Source organism: Antennarius striatus, chromosome 3 (assembly GCF_040054535.1).
Source record: "Antennarius striatus isolate MH-2024 chromosome 3, ASM4005453v1, whole genome shotgun sequence".
NCBI lineage: Eukaryota > Metazoa > Chordata > Actinopteri > Lophiiformes > Antennariidae > Antennarius > Antennarius striatus.
This window is the reverse complement of record NC_090778.1, coordinates 24,371,595-24,387,703: the sequence shown is the minus strand read 5'-3', so window position 1 is coordinate 24,387,703 and position 16,109 is coordinate 24,371,595. Positions and strand designations below refer to the sequence as shown.

General features: G+C 43.7%; 1 protein-coding gene, 1 long non-coding RNA gene and 1 pseudogene across 2 annotated transcripts; 2 read left to right on the top strand and 1 right to left on the bottom strand.

Annotated features, from left to right (window-relative positions):
* The first annotated feature begins 541 nt into the window (after positions 1 to 541).
* Positions 542 to 6,365, top strand: LOC137593167 (uncharacterized). Its single transcript, XR_011035090.1, has 4 exons — positions 542 to 1,024; positions 1,168 to 1,236; positions 6,145 to 6,228; positions 6,312 to 6,365. It is a non-coding gene; the product is annotated as an uncharacterized lncRNA (long non-coding RNA).
* nol6 (nucleolar protein 6 (RNA-associated)) lies at positions 4,022 to 16,074 on the bottom strand. Its single transcript, XM_068311811.1, has 26 exons — positions 15,941 to 16,074; positions 15,484 to 15,678; positions 15,017 to 15,133; positions 14,728 to 14,907; positions 14,428 to 14,596; positions 14,209 to 14,340; positions 13,866 to 14,029; positions 13,656 to 13,776; positions 13,489 to 13,547; positions 13,281 to 13,382; positions 13,063 to 13,178; positions 12,764 to 12,941; positions 12,522 to 12,644; positions 12,165 to 12,313; positions 9,576 to 9,651; positions 8,848 to 8,988; positions 8,615 to 8,732; positions 8,345 to 8,499; positions 7,377 to 7,540; positions 7,104 to 7,256; positions 6,888 to 6,985; positions 6,626 to 6,750; positions 5,282 to 5,371; positions 4,988 to 5,188; positions 4,467 to 4,568; positions 4,022 to 4,339 (listed from the first exon to the last, which is right to left on the bottom strand). The coding sequence occupies exons 1-26, from the start codon at positions 15,977 to 15,979 to the stop codon at positions 4,190 to 4,192; spliced, it is 3,417 nt and encodes a 1,138-aa protein (XP_068167912.1). The 5' UTR covers positions 15,980 to 16,074; the 3' UTR covers positions 4,022 to 4,189.
* On the top strand, positions 9,659 to 12,138 carry LOC137593166 (E3 SUMO-protein ligase ZBED1-like; annotated as a pseudogene).
* Positions 16,075 to 16,109: the final 35 nt, after the last annotated feature.

Genomic DNA, 16,109 nt, shown 5'->3' with positions numbered 1-16,109 from the left:
GTCTGAAACTTCATCAGCGAGCCTATTGTTTAATTTCTATAGAGGTGTGTGAAAATTTCCAGCTTTAAAAGCCCACGGGCCGTCCTCCCGCCGACCAGAATCAGGATACGATTTCTCAATTCTGCTCGGTCCTCTTTTGTTCTGTTTGGACCGTCCCTGTTCTGTTGTGACAGTGGAGTACAGTATGAACTTATATCACCTTGAAATGAGACTATAGACATTTATGTGACTTCAGCTGCTTCATAGCCTTAGTTTGCTGCTCTATGTGTTCCTTCGATGAAAAAAATTCCACACCAGTGGGAATGAGAATGCATTACTGGAAAAAAAAACCTGTCAAATCAATCAACTGAATCAAATTATAAACACGTATGTATTTTGTGTCGTCAGTAAAAAAATTAAATTAAAAAAAAAAACCCCGAGGTAATCTGACTCACGTCAGTCGCAATGCTGGCGTCAAAACATGCATGTGTCACGAATGTTGCACAACCGCTCACAGCTGACGGAGACAGGGAGGTGGGGAAGAGCTGTGCAGAAACATGAGTGCGCTGTTTTTAATGGACGTCGGTTAAAAGCTGGGTTTTGCTTTGTTTGTTTTTCTTAAATATGAGAATTCAAGTTGACACAAGTCAAATGAAAGCATGTAGATAAGAAGGTTCCAGGTACGTATTGAAATTAGTTTTTCCTAAGAAGGTTGGGCGTGATCTCTGCCTTTTCCTAGAATTCTTCCCACAGTCAAGTGACCTGCTGATCACCTGGACTGTACTGTCTGTCAGAGTTAGCCATGTCTCCAGGTCATTTCTCAGCTTTCTGTAGATGCGTGGGTAAGCATTAGTATGACAAGACACTGATAAAAGCATTATTTTTGCACTAATGTGTCACTTGTAAATGCTTTGCCCTGCTTGGAGCTTCCAGCTTCAGAATTTTGCCAATCCACCTGAGAGCGGGCCAAAGCGACTGCATTTCTTTTTGGAATCACGTGGTTTTTTTCACAACTTTGCTGCAAATTTGGATCAGATGCATAACAGTAAGTGGTAAAGGGAAGTGTTCGAAGATTTATAACGACGTGGATCTGCGTAGTTCAACAATGCTTTGCTGTTTAATCCATATTGTTTTAACGGATTCCTGGGAGTCTGTGATTAATGGTCGTGACCACCTCCTGTTCACCAGAACCCGCCTGGAGCGGATGTGCCAGCTCAGCATGTTTCCCACCTGGTGCTGGAAGACAAGACCATGCAGGTGAGGAGAGATTGATGTCTAACAGCACAGGTTTGCTGTTAAGAGATTTTATTAGGAACATCTACACTCTGAAATCAATACTGATAACTGATTCTGTGCCAAAAACAATACTGACCCTGGTTTTTTCCCCACTGTTTTAAGACTATTGAATAAGTTGCTTCACAGTTTTTCTACCACCCTGTGTGATCGCTGCAACCCGATGGCGAAACAATCACAACTGGTCGTGTGAACGAGAAGCTGTCGTGTCAGGTCTTGACATCATTGGCTAATACGCAACACTCAAAATTGAGATTCTCTTCCGTGATATGTTGGATTGTTGGGGGGTTTTTTTGTTGTTTTTTTACCCCTTAGTAATTCAGATTCCCGATCAAATGTTTTGTAATTGCGTCGTGAATCAGATGTAGGTTGTTTGTGCCGACATGTTCGTGACAACACTGTATTGTTAAAAATCCAGACAGAGATTAATGACTGATAGTTGCGTAATCAATGAAGATATTCATTGCTTCGTTAGAATTTCATGTTAACGAAACAAAAATATTGAATTGTTTTTGCAAATTTATCCTAACACTAAAAGTTCTGTGCGCAAAAGACAAAGTTAAGAGAGAAAATCCCTCCACCGTTCAGGTGGAGCGTATGAAAGTAAATCTTGGGCTTGCAATGAAAATGATATGGAAAAGGGAAATGGCTTCATTTTATTGATGGTGTTTCAATGCAGACATTTAAAAAGATCTTGAAGCCCATGGTTGTGCTATTCATCCGCCACCGTCACCTCCAGCTGAAGCATGATAAAATGTGACCATCAATAGCACAGATGGATGCACAATTACTGGAAGCTGGAAACAGACTGCTCTCCATACATACACCAGTTTGATGTATGATATCAAGGGTTTGGTGTCTAATAAATGCATTTTCGAGATAAAAGTACATTTGTACTGACAATTGCAAAAATCTTGAAAATCATGTCATTAAAATCTTTTGTGCAAAAAAAAAAGGGAAAAAAGAAACTGATGAAAAGTGAGATGAAAATCAAAATAACCTTCTACTCATAGGATGTGAAGCGTTACTTACCCAGTACATTTCCACCTTCTATATAATTACACCAAGCCATGAAAACAACACGCGTCTCTGTCAACAGCTGGAGACACGTAAACATTCTGTGTCACCGCAGGATACGATGGCTTGTCAAAAAAGAATTTTTATGAGCCGCGTTACTGCTCATGTTGAGTAAGTCTTTGTGTGACATTTTGACATACTGCACACCATTGTAGACTGTCCTGTTGATGATAAACAATTTCTTGTAATAAGTCCATTTGTTTGATACCCCAGTTACAATATTGTTTTAAATTCTTAAAAGACTTAACATTTGTCTTGACCTCCTTCACCACCGCTAGTCTGCATGAAGGGTTTCCGAGTTTCTAAGAGTGTTACAGGGCCAAGCATTCCGCCCCTCTTCCTGCACTAATCACAACATTTGCTTGTATCTCAGATTTTATTGTGCTTTCATTAATGGGCAGGAGCTGTACGCCTGAAATCTTAGACGAGCCCCAGAGAGACTGTCACGCAACAAGCGACCTCAATGCATGAAAAATGTTTTACTCCCAAGTTATTGGATTATAACTCTCAATTAAATTCTAATTCATGTACAACATAATCAAAGGATCAGTGAGTGGAAGTAACTTTATATAAATGTGGCTACACAAATTCATCCCGCACAACGCTCCAGAAACACATTCAGACATGGACTGTCTTGAGTTTCACAGTGTTAACCTTGTGCAAATTTAAAGATTTAAGTTGCATATAAATCAGAAGTGTGTAGGAATTATTTTACCTTTTCACAGGTTTTATATCAGATGTCTTGCGAACAAGACTGAAAAGCTGATGGGAGATTAATAAATTCCACAAAGTGGACGGCACGACTTCCCTTACTCTAGATCTTATTCCATGACATGACTCCTGATACATTTCTTTTTAAATATTTTTGTTTTGTATAACTCTTACAAACAGTTGACCATGTGACCACGCAAATGTATTTTTTTGCAAGATCTCTTGGAAAGTCAACAATGGCTTTCGATTAAATTTTAAGGGTGGATCTTATGTCAATAGCAGATTAATTCTGAGGCAGGTTGAGGCAGATTTGGTATCACTTTCGTCAAGGTTGCAACACAGTGCTTGTTCTTTTTTATGCATTTTTATCATCATGATAGAAAAACTTCAATCAAAATATTCAAATCCAGATATGAACGACTCATTTTGTTCTCGTTTAGAGGAACCGCTGTCGATACGAAGACTCTGAGATGTTTAAATGGATTTAAGTTCGCTGTATATTTGAAATCCAATCCAAGTTCTGTCTGGATGGAAAAACAGATCTGGATTTACCCTGACGAGCAGTGAAATCTGTCATAAAAATTGGATAACAAACACGTGATTAGAAATGCTGGCAGCAGGCTTCAAGGGTCAAGAGATTACTTAATTTGGCATAAGGCAGATCCGAGTGATGCGACATTACCATGGCAACATCACAGAGTGTATGATATGCCCTGAGAGCAATGATACAACTGATGAGCTTGAGCTTCAGATTTGAATACACTTATGGTGCGAGTACACACAAAAGCAATGGTGTGTTCTTCCAGGGGGGATACGCACTGATAAAATAAATGACTCAAAGAATATGTTTTTCTGATCACTTATGTTGTTGATGTGCGTTCTCTAGTTAGTACACACTTGTGTCCTGATGCTGCAACAATAGAACGTCCCCCCTAATTAAAAAAAAAAAAAAAATATTGACTCAAAAAGCAGATTTGTATTTATTAGACATAATACAATATTCCCAACAACACATTATTTTTAACATGATAATTAACTCATGTTTGATTTTTTTAAAATTCAGACACACAGACTAAAGTTTAAATGCGCCTCCTCTGGTGAAAATGTCAAAGTGTAATATGTTGTTAATCTAGAATGACCACTTTTCAGTCCTGGCCTCCACTGATTTGACCAAACCCTTTCCGATGACCCGGAAGTCTTCCAGTATAGCTTCCACGTTAGGAAAGGTGTTCGCTTTGTCTCCTTTCACTTCGACGGTCCGAGCAGACGCCTGTGACGTCTGTAATGTCAGATGAAGACAAAGGTAGACATGAAAGGTTTAACATACATCTTCCATTAATTTAAAGTAAACCTGAAACTCAATCATTCCCAGAAGTATAATATTAGGTGGAGCAGGAGGGACTTACCTTAAAGGGAATGGGAACGAAGGCCTTTGGTTTCCATAAAACCGCGATCACCGTTCCACCGTAGGGGTCACAGAAGAAGAGGGCTAGGTCTCCGAAAGCATCCTGGAAATAAACACAGTTTGGTTTGGTTCGAGACTGAATGCATTTTGAAGCGCCAATCGTTCAATGCAAAATAGAATCATTGGAATTCTAAAAGTCACAAATCCTCCCAGCAGGTCGCGTCCTCCTATTTCTCCACGTGGCGTTACATTCGACACTGTTCGATGGATGAACTCAGTCTCATGTGAAGCTATTAGATTAACTGCTTCGACCAGTCATTAAAATGTGGGTGTGAACTTGTTCATACAGAACACGGAATATTTAACAGTTGCTGTCTACTATTAATTAAAGAGAAACAAAAAAGAAAGATCACACACTGGAAGAAAAAGGAGGAGAACATTTATATTTGGTTAGAACAAGTCACCACCCAGTTTGAGAGATACCGCTGCTTCCTTCCAACGTCCCTTAAAGACGAAACTCACTCGGAGCTCTGTTAGGTAGAGGGACACGGGGTTGTAGTCGATGACGGGAAGGAATCCCCCCGATTGGGCCACGGATCCAGACATGACGCCCCTGCTGAAGGTGACGGTGGGAGGGTCTACAGTCTGGCTGAGCAAGGGGACCTGCTTGGGGTTGAGGTGGATCAATACATCGTAGACGTCCAGAGGAGGACGCAAGACCACCTTCACAGGGAGAAATGAAATACCGAGTTATAATTCATACAGAGAGAATTTTTACTACAAAATCTGTGTAAATGAGAAGAACTTTCCACCAACCCTGACATCTTGAATCTGGCTGCCATCCATCAACTGATGCTCCAGCACCTTAAGACTTTCTGCAGCCAGCATCACAACACGCTGCAGCATCTGAAGACACACGGCCAACACAGAACACATATGTGGTTGCTTTTAAATATTCTATGAACTGCAACTGGAAGTATTCTGCAGGTCATAATGTACGGTTGTGGTTGTAAGTAATTATTTATCCCCAGGAATCGTGCATCTGGTTATGATCCATTCTGTTACCTGGTTCATCGCCACCACATTCTGCCCCCTAGTGGCCATTTAGGACACAGACAACCACCAAAACAGAACTGAGACCATTGACTCACTCAGCGTATTTGTTATAAACGCCTTTTCATTTCTGGGAGTTCGTAAAGGTGGAATTGTGAATTCATTAAGAAACCAAATGAGGCAAAATGGCCAAAGTGACGTCTCTGACAGGACGTCACTGAGCATCAAGTTCCTGCTCTCCACCGCCATATAAAGCAGGATGCTGGGAGAGGCTCGGAGTTGTGGAGCAAGTGAGGTCGCTGAACACAGGAAGCTTATCTGGGTCAGCTACGCACCATGAGAAACTGGTGTGTGTATGTTTTCTGCACACTTCTGTGTGCCACCGGACTCTTTTCCAGCGACGCTGACATTCAAACGGGTCAATATAAAACCAAACATTTACCTTATTTCACTAAGACAAAGGACAACAATGAAGAGCAACTGGTGAGCTACAACTGAAAATCTAAAGTGATGCTTAAACTTTTGAAAGTAGTTCATAGAATTACTGAAACACTTTGTGTGTTATCGGATGTTTACAACTGTTTTAATGACTAATCGGGTAACGTTTAACAACCCTGCCTCTCCAGATCAATGATTTACATGAAGTTTTGGAGAGACTTCAGAACAATCATTTACCACCTCTTAAAAAGAAGTATGGCTACCTGCCTGAGGTATGTCAATAAAAACAGTCTCATTTTCTCCTCAGACATTTGCAGTTAATGTCTTGTTTTGACTGGTTTTAACATCTTTTCAGTGTCACCCAGGAGAGCAATGTGCGCTCAGAAGAGGCTCCAGGATTGGAAAACTATGTGACTGCTCCCCACCGAGAACATGCAACTCTTTTCTACATCGTTGTTTGTGACTCTTTGTTAAATGTCTAACAGTAAAAAAAGAAAGAAAAAAAGTTCCATCTATTTATTTGAAGATGTAGTTGAAGTACTACACTGTGTATTTTTTCTGTCTACTAACTTATTGTAATAGTTACTCAATTTTGAATTTCCATCTTCTTTTCATCTATTAAATAATTTGTTGTGTGACTCAAGTATTTGTGTTTGATTGTCCGCTGACCTGCACACTGGGTCCTCTCTTAGTCCACATAGACAGCGTTTTGTCTTTAGGCGTAGCTATAAACATGACTGGCAGAGACTCCCTGGAGGCCATGAAGTCATTCTTGATCTCCGTGTGGTCAGCAGCTACACGTGACAAAGAGGTGGACGACAATTACACTTGGCACTGAAGCGGCGATGCACATGAGCAGGATGTCCAAGCGTGTCGGTTCCGTACATAGAAAGGTCAGGAGGAAAAGGTGTGTGTGTTTGTGTGTGCTTGCCTGTGAGCTGGTTGTTGAAGTTGACTATCAGCGGGTTGTTCCTCCAGTCAAAGGAAGAGAGCAGCTGAAGGAAACGAAGGAAGCCGACCTGAGGAGAACTGAGAAGGACAGAAACATTCACTGACCGTGACCTACTGAACGAACAAAACAAAGGGAGTCTAAAAAAAAAGAAAACAAAATACAAGCAGCTTATTGAAAAGCAGAGGTAGTAGTTACCCAGGAGGAGTAAAGGGTGCGGGTTGCAGGAAGAGGGATGCCACCAGCAGGTCTGCTGTGTCCTCTGTAATGTCATCACTGAAGAAATGAGCCCCCAGCCAGCGTTTGGCCAGACGACACACTGCCCCAAAACACGAGTGCTGCTGCTGAAGCCTGCCAACAGGATGGGGTAAAATAAGGGAGGAAATGGTGCGTGTGAGGCAAGAAGAGGAAGGAAAAGGAAAGAGATGTAACTCAGGGAATTAGTGGCGACCCTAAAATCGTGAACTTTACCCGTGCAAAGTGCTCGTCAGCAGAGGCCTGTGAATGGTCGCCATCTCCAGAGCCTGAGCCTCCTCGTTGTCCCGTACAACCACCAACCCCTCTGGAGTCGTGCTCTCCCTGAGGACCTGAGGCTCACGGTGATATGCCACCTGGATTCGGAACACCAGGCCATCCTGGAAAAGCAGATAGGAATAAGACAGTGTAAATAAGCCATGTAGTGTGAATTCATAACCTTTATTACAAACAAGGGAGCAGCGTGTGCAAAAAATATGATGGCCTAGGGCACATGTCAAACTCAAGGCCTGGGGACCAATTGTGGCCCATCACATCATTTTATGTGGCCCGTGAGAGCATTAAAGATCAGAATGTCTAAAAATAAATGGGTTAAAAGTGCTTTAAGAAAAAAAACATATTTCCCAGAATGCATTAATTAAGCCCATTTCAAGTTGTGTTTGATGTTATTTTTCTTTATTCTCATTGAGTTCTATGGGTTTCATAACCCGACACATTAAAAGGATTTATGTTGTAACACAGCAACAAGCAAACATAGTTTTTGTGCAACTGTAATGTTTGTTAGTTTAATAAGTAATAAATTTAGAGTTATTTCACATTACGGAATAGTTACATTTACTTTCCATTACTTTGAGTTACATTTATAAGTTACATCTGGCTCTTCGAGGACAGCCATTATGCTGATGTGGCCCTCGGTGAAAATGAATTTGACACCCTCGTCCTAGGGTCACAACATAGTGATGGAGGAAAGAGGCATAACGGGATTCAAAAATAGCAATTTACTAGGTTAGAATTAACAGAAGAGATATTAATTGATAGTTGCAGGCAACAATAGTGTGTCAAAAAGGGCCCCGGTCGGAGTTATTGGGAGGCAGATATAGGTCGTAATCCAGGCGAACCCACCCTCCTCATCAGTCTCAAGTAGGAGACACCTGCAGACGATGACGGCCATCACAGAAACGTACCTTCCAAACATCCAGGTGAGTGGGGCAGGGCCTACACCTGTAATCATGGTGCTTCTTGAGCAATGCTCCCAAGCGGATGTGAAACGCAGCTCGGATGTGGCGGATTGCAAGGCGGTCGTGAGGCCACTTCCCACTTCCCTCCATGTGACAGATGACTGCAAGAAAAAAGCCACCTCCTTTACTACTGTGTTATCTATAACATACTTTTTCAGTGGACTAAACAAGAGTTAAGAGTCTTTCCAATTTGGTTCAGTTGGTTAAAACTCGAACCTGTTATTGGGGTGATGTACGCAGGGCAGGGTTTGCCTTCCTTTGGCAACAACGACTTGGAAAACCTTTCTTTGTCAAAGAAGGAATGGTCCAGTTTCAGTGGCACAGGAGGAAAGACCTGCAAGAAACAAAATGACGTCCAAGTCAGACTTCACTCCAGCTATCAATGACCTAGAAGATAACTGGAGTGGAAGAACATGCTCATGATCACGCTTCATGAATCGGGGCTTTACCTGTGTGTATCTGAGTGCAGGGTGGGCTCCTTGCACTGCAGTGATGGACAGAGGCAAGCCTTCTAGTCTCCACAGCTTTCTACTCAGGTCATCATAGGACTGAATCACAACCAAACTCTCCTCTTCTCCAGTACTCTGCACCTGAAGACATTAACACATTCATATTCACGCTGTAACGAAACAACAACACTTCAGGGGTTCGTAAACAAGCAATAACACAAAAACATAAGCCAATAATAGGAAGAGAATTCACATTTTTGTAGTTGTGAGAAATAATTTTAGAGAAACAACAACAGAATGGTTGTTTAATGTTTATTATGTAACTGAATGAAGACAATCATTAACATTTGATAAGAAACTACTTTTGAATGGCCTTTTCAACATGACATCAACCAGTCTGACAAATGCGATATTAAATTGAGTATGAAATAATTACGCCATTAATAACATTATGTCTGTTAAGACCAAACACAACAAATTAAAAGAAGGACAAGTTTTTTAAAAAAAAGACAAAGTACCACGTTCCATTAAAATTAACCTAATAATAATCAATCCTTTAAGGATCCCTATAGGGTAAGTACTTTTTTACACTCTAGATAATCACACGTGCATATGCACTGTACAGGTCAGCATTTTATTTCTATTTGTTTATTTAAAAAAAAAAAAAAATTACATCTCTTATTTACACACACACCCACAAATAAATAAGTTAATAAATAAATATTCACCTCACTTCCTGTTCTGATGACGTCATCCACAATCGCCCCAGTGTAGCGTATACAGGACTCGGGAATATCTGCATGCCTGTTAAATATCGATATTATTTTCTTCTTAAAATAAACTTTGATGAAACCGTACTGACATTAAAATTTGTTTTATATCGTTTACTACATCCACCGACGTGAAAACATTCACAAATTGCTCTTTTATTGCCACGTAAAACAATCTTTTTTTGCGCCGCAGTTTGCGCTAAACGTTAGCTAGTTTGTTGTGGAACCCCGGTCCAGCCATGAGGCGCGCGGGCAGGAGACGGAGCTGCGTTTGGGACTGCTTCGAACAAATGGGGAACGTGGTCCGCTGCATGAAATGTAACGCCAAACTCAAGTACTGCGGCGGGGCGACCACCTCCATGATCAACCACCTGAGCAGACGCCACCCGTCTGCGAAGCCTCCAGAAAAGGAGAAACCGGTTATGTGTCCGGTTCGATGCAAAGAGGAAGCAAACGCCGGTAATTCGGACGTCGTTCAAGTTTTCGACGTGCCGCCGAATGCGACCTTGAACGCGGCATCGCCGGAGCGGAAGCGCCTGAAGCGGAGCTCCGTTGGGGACGTTTTCATCAAAGTGGACGAAGAGGTCCACTGCAGGATGTGCGACACGAAGCTGAAGTACAGGAGCAGCACCACCAGCATGATCTATCACATCAAGAACAAGCACCCGGACACCATGCCTCACGACGGCGTGACGCTTTCGACGCATGCGGAAGTGACTGAGCTCATCGCCAGAATGATAGAGAAGGACCTGCTTCCCATCAGCATGGTGGATGGAGAAGGGTTTCGAGAGCTCCTCGCATACAGTGTCCATAATTATAAGATGCCATCTGCTGGAGACATCGCACGTCTCATTGAAAGCCACTGGCAGGAAAAGATGGAGGAGCTGATGGTGCAGCTGGGTAAAGTGGATAAGGTGGCTCTCACTGCAGACGTATGGACGGCCCTTTCATTTCAGAAGTACTTGACAGTCTTCTGTTCCTTCATCACTGAGGACTGGCAGGGGAGATCGGCCGTGTTGCAGACGCACAAGCTGCCGTCTGACGGCCTGGTCACCACAGACAGCGTCGCAGAGAGGCTTCTTGATACCGTACAAACCTGGGGCATCGCTGGCAAAGTGACGGCATGCGTTCACAACAACCCGCAGGACATCCCACCACCCCAGGCGTACGCCCTCGACAGCTGGGACTACGCCGCCTGCTTCGCTACCAAGCTGCAGCTTGCGGTCTCCGATGGGTTGAGCGACGATCTCATCAGCATCATCGTTGCTGCGGGGAGACTAGTCAAGCACTTTAATAGTAACTCGCGGGGCGAGTGAGGCCTTGGAGAAGAAACAAGGTCAGATGGGCCTGCCGCAGCACAAGCTTGTCCAGGCCTCCAAAGCCAGATGGGACACGGTGTGCGATATGTTCCAGAGGTTACTTGAGCAACGGTGGGCGATCAAAGCCGTCCTCTCCGATCGTACGGTCACTAACAGAAAGGAAGCCCAGACGCTTGAGATCGAAGACGATTGCTGGCAAGTAATTGAGAATTTCACACCCGTGTTAGCAACGCTGAAATGGGCAACAACGGTGATATCTGCTGAGATGGAGGTGTCCATTTCGAACATCTACCCCATCACGTTCAGCCTCATTCAGACCCACCTTGTGCCTAAAGAGAACGATGTCGAACAAGTCTCTGAATTCAAACGGAACGTTCAGAAGTCACTTAGAAATCACATGGAGGTACATACATACAAATATACTGAATTAGGTGATATCACAGTAAGTGCGCATTTAACTGATTGTTTATCGATGTCTGATTTTACTATTTCCAGGTCGACTCAAACGACCTTGCCTCCAAACCTGCTCTAATCGCCTCCATGCTGGACCCACGCCACAAACGTCTCAGCTTCCTGACACCAACAGGGAGACTGGCTGCAAGGATTAAACTGCATGAACTGGTTTCAAAATTAGACGCCACGTCTACAACTGCGGGCCCAAAGGATGAACACCAGGAGATCCCAGTCACGCCTGATATAAGCCAGGTGACCGTGCCCTTACAAAGGAGAAGCGACACTAAAAGTACCATGATGTTGCTCCTAGGAGACAACTACAGCTCTTCCTACGCCACGGACTCTGAGGCTCAGGTAGACTACTACCTGAGAGACATCGCCTCCTCATTGGATATAAACCCTCTTGACTGGTGGAAGGTAAATGGACCAAGGTTCCCCAAACTGGCCACTCTGGCGAGACATTATCTGTGCATCCCCGGGGTATCGTTGCCTTCTTTATTATCGGAGGCTGGACAAACATTTGCCACAAGGCGTACACAGCTGAGCCCGCAGCACGTTGACATGATGATCTTTGTCAACAGACATGCGTGATGCACAGCGTGTTATGTACACGCACACTTCCTCTGCTTAACGATGGAATAAAGTCAGAGTGGATCTTGGAGGAGTCAAGAGGAGAGTTACTATTCTGATGTTCATACAAAACTGAAGTCAGATTCTTAACAGTATTTTAAACCGTAGTCTCAGTCTGTAAGCTGCGGCGAGCTGAAATACGTACAGCTGAAGCAAGTGTGTGATGATCTGTCGGGGTACCAGTTGCTTCTGGTACATGCTCGTTCCCTCCCACAGCACAGCCTCGGTGATGGCGCCGTCCTGGAAGCGCCGGAGCTCTGAGCGAGAGCCCCACAGGTGACGGAACTCAGCCGCCTGTTACACAAACAAATAGGGATATAGGATGTGTCATCCAAGCTGGTCTGGTGCTTATGTGATTGACTACTTTGATCAAACATAAATGAGCTAATTCTTTCTAACACTTCATTCTGTGCTATTAAAACGAAGGAAATGACTTTATATCTTCAACTCTTGTGGGAAAACTACCAAGTAAATCCCTACATTCACCAACCAGAGAGGTTACCTTGGGGCTGTCTGCAGGTGGGCCTCTTTCCAGGACTGAGGTGGAAACTTCTGGCCGTAAGAACAGCCCAAAGGAGAGAGGGGGTTGGCTTTTGTGTTTTGGGGCTTCACTTTCCACAGACCACTGTTGTGTAACACACAAAGCATTCTGTGTCTTAGTTGCAAAGCATTTCCTTTGACACTTGCAGGATTAGTGACACATGAAATAAAGCACTGAAATAACAGCAGTTTAATCATCCCCACCTCTGGGTTGGCGGACAAAGAGTGGGTGAGTAGGTGGATCCTTTGGTCCAGTCCTCGCTGAAGCAGTGACAGAATGCAAGGCAGCGCGGTCTGGATGTAATTCCCACTGTGGTCCATCAGCTCAGGGAGGAGGTTCAGTTTCTTGCAGCTAGACTGAAGTTTCACCAGCTCACATAACCTGTGTGTGTGTGTGTGGGGGGGGGGGTTGAAACGCACACGTCAGAAACTCTGCTTCAGTTGTACGTGATCCAGATGTGTGTAGTTTAGCATTTGTTGAAATAGCAACTAAACAGCCGTACTGGAACATGTGGTCACTCGTCCTTATCATGGGTTTGGGGGTCATGAGGAGGCCATGGAACCCGTCCACTGTAGGGTCGTCCCAGAACGCCATAGACACAGTCGCCTCGTGCTGCAGCTGAGAAGGGGTTAAAAAATACTCAAAAATCTGTCGGCAATGCCCATCAGTGAGAAGGCCGTTATCACACACCTACAGTTTTTTCCCCCGTTATTTATTTACCTGCTTGTAGGTACACGCCGTTATGTCAGCGCACATGTTCAGATGTCCTGAAGGGTCGACGAACACGACCTGGAAAGCGCTGTGGAACTCTGGTAGAGATGGCTGGAGCAAAAAACCCCAAAACAAAACACATTGAGTGGACAAGGTCAATAGAAATGAATGTTACCTACACAAGTTTAACATTTAGAATTTGAGCCAGACCACTCACCGCTGTAGAATCGGGATCTCTGGCTAAGCTAATTCCATTCACTGTCAGGTCTGTGGAGGCTGAGGGTTTAGAACAGAGTTTGGTACATTTAGACATCCAAAATTAATTTTATATAATGGATCAACTGATCCAACAAATCACTGCTGAGTGGATTTTATTTTTCTCACCCAGGAAGTTCAAGCTGTTGCGAAGGAGATGATAGGCTGTCATTGTGTTACTGATCCTGTGAGTGGTCAGCAGGTAGGCCAGCAGCATTGATGCCAAGAAGCCGTTAAAACAGCCGGTGCCCTATTAACGGGCCAGAGAGAAGAAGACAGAGGTTAACCCAGATACAGCGTCTCGTAAAAACAAATTAACGCGTTTAAAAACCATCCTACCTGGTCGAGTTCCCTCTGATGGAGCCAGACTTTCAGCAGAGCCACCCCGTCTGCAAACGCTGGGCACTGTGAGCTGACGGCGGAAAGAAACTGGAGGTGAGCCCTGGGAAGTAAATCCCCCAGAATAGAACTGTTGTAATGTGGAGTGGGAGGCTCGCTGCCGTCTGTGACACAAAAGACAGAGAAGATCTTTATAAAATGATCATTCAACTCACCTTGAGCTGTAAAACGAAGCTGTTCTGAAATTTTTTTAAGTATTATTCTGTTGAATATTTGCAATGATTATAACTGCTTTTCCACAACAGCCCTTTTATTCATGTAATATTTTTCTAGACCTGCTTACCAGACAGTGAGGTCTGCAGTCCGGTGTACCACTCCGTTCGGACATTATTCCTCTGAGGGTGGAAGCGGCTGGGTTTAAAGAATCCAGGAGGCAGACAGGCGTGGACACGTACGGTGAAGCTGGAGTCTTCACCTTAAAGATGCCAACAGCACATCTCAAACAAAACGAACAGAGCTTAAAATAGATAAATAATAATGTTAGAGGGTTAAAATTGAATACCTGGAGGAGTAAGAAGCAAGACTGGTCTGAGGCGATTGCCGTGGAGACAGGAATAGCGCATGGTCCCAATGTCAGACGACGACACGAGATGCTGGGCCAGGCCTGCCAGGTAGAGCGCCCTCTTCCTCGGATATCTCTGATTCAAGATATCCTTCGGGTGAAGCACATCCTGATAACAGAGACATGAGCAGACAGAAGGCAGCAGCATCTCTTATTTAATGTCTGTGTTGGGATATCGCTTTGAGAATAACAAAAAGCTCTCATTGGATTGTGGGATGCAATGGGGGGCAGGTGACTCACAGCTGGGATTGTGACAGCCAGGTCAACCATGACTCGTGGTTTAGTGCAGGTTCCCAGGGGGTAGCTGCCGATCAGGTCGACAGAAGCTGGAGGAGCCATGTGGAACTTCCCCTTTGTCGTTTTGGGCACCAGAAGGAAAGGCACTTTAACGGATCCTGACAGCCACGACAGGTCACTCACCTGCACTCACAGGTAAAATACAGTAAAATAGGTAAAATATATAGTTACATAAGACTTATGAAAGAAACTCAGACTCTGAAAGCTTTCTTACAGCTCCAGTGTCTCATACCTCAACCTCTGGTGACTCTGGCACCGTCTGGAGCAGCTCGGTTACAACTTCGATGAAGGAGTTTATTTTCTGTTTCCTGTGCTCACTCAGGGCAACCTCTTTCAGCAGCTCCTCCATCTGTTGGTGATAAATCACATTTGCAAGAGAGTGTGCAAGCTTGTGTGGTTATTAAACTTATATAAAAAAAAATATTGGGTTGAATGTGCAATTGACATCTCATTTGAACATATACAACTTCAGCTCCCAAAGTTGCCTAAAAAACTTTATTGAATCACATTTTATTTATAAATCACATCAAGAGATATTGACAATAAAAGCACAGCAGGTCAAAGGTGAAACATGATAGGATAATTTGGCCAAAAATACAAATCAAACTCAGAAGTTTATATAAGTAAAGATCGTAAGTTGGATTGCTGTTGTTATTGGAAAAAGACAAAAACCCTGCAATCTGAACATTAAAGTCTCACCTGCATTTTTAGCAGGCTGCAGTGAAACAGGCTTTCCGCCTCCTTCAGCTGGTTCAGCTCCTCTGCGGACGGAGGTCTGTACAGATCACTCCGGGACAGCTTCACCGGGTGATACACCACCTCCTCGGGTCTGCTCCGTTTGGCCTGGACGGGAGTCTCATCTTCCTCCTCCATAGAGGGGTCAGACGGGGTCACCTGTAACAGTAGCAGAAACAGCAGGTTTGATTAACAAGACAATTGTCATGACTTTGTAATAATCCAGGTACGATGTAAAAACTGATATATATTTTTACATAGCTTCGTGTCATTCTGTCTTTAATCATTAAATATAAGACATACTGCAAAGTAGGACGGACAGTAAATTCAAAATTGTAGGCAGAGCCATGCAACAGCCGTGTACCGGTGAGTAAAGCTGTTCAAGCTGAACGGAACTCCGGTTAAATGTCGCCTGTCTTACCGCCCGCTGCTCCTCTGCCACCGCCGGCTTCTTCTTCATCCCTGCTCCACGTCTAAATTTGGCAGAAAACGGATAAATTTAAAGTTTGTCACCGCTCTTCCCCCACAGAGTCCTCACATGTGCAACTTCTTCTTCGTTGGTTTATTTTCTTCTTCTTCTTCTTCTTCTA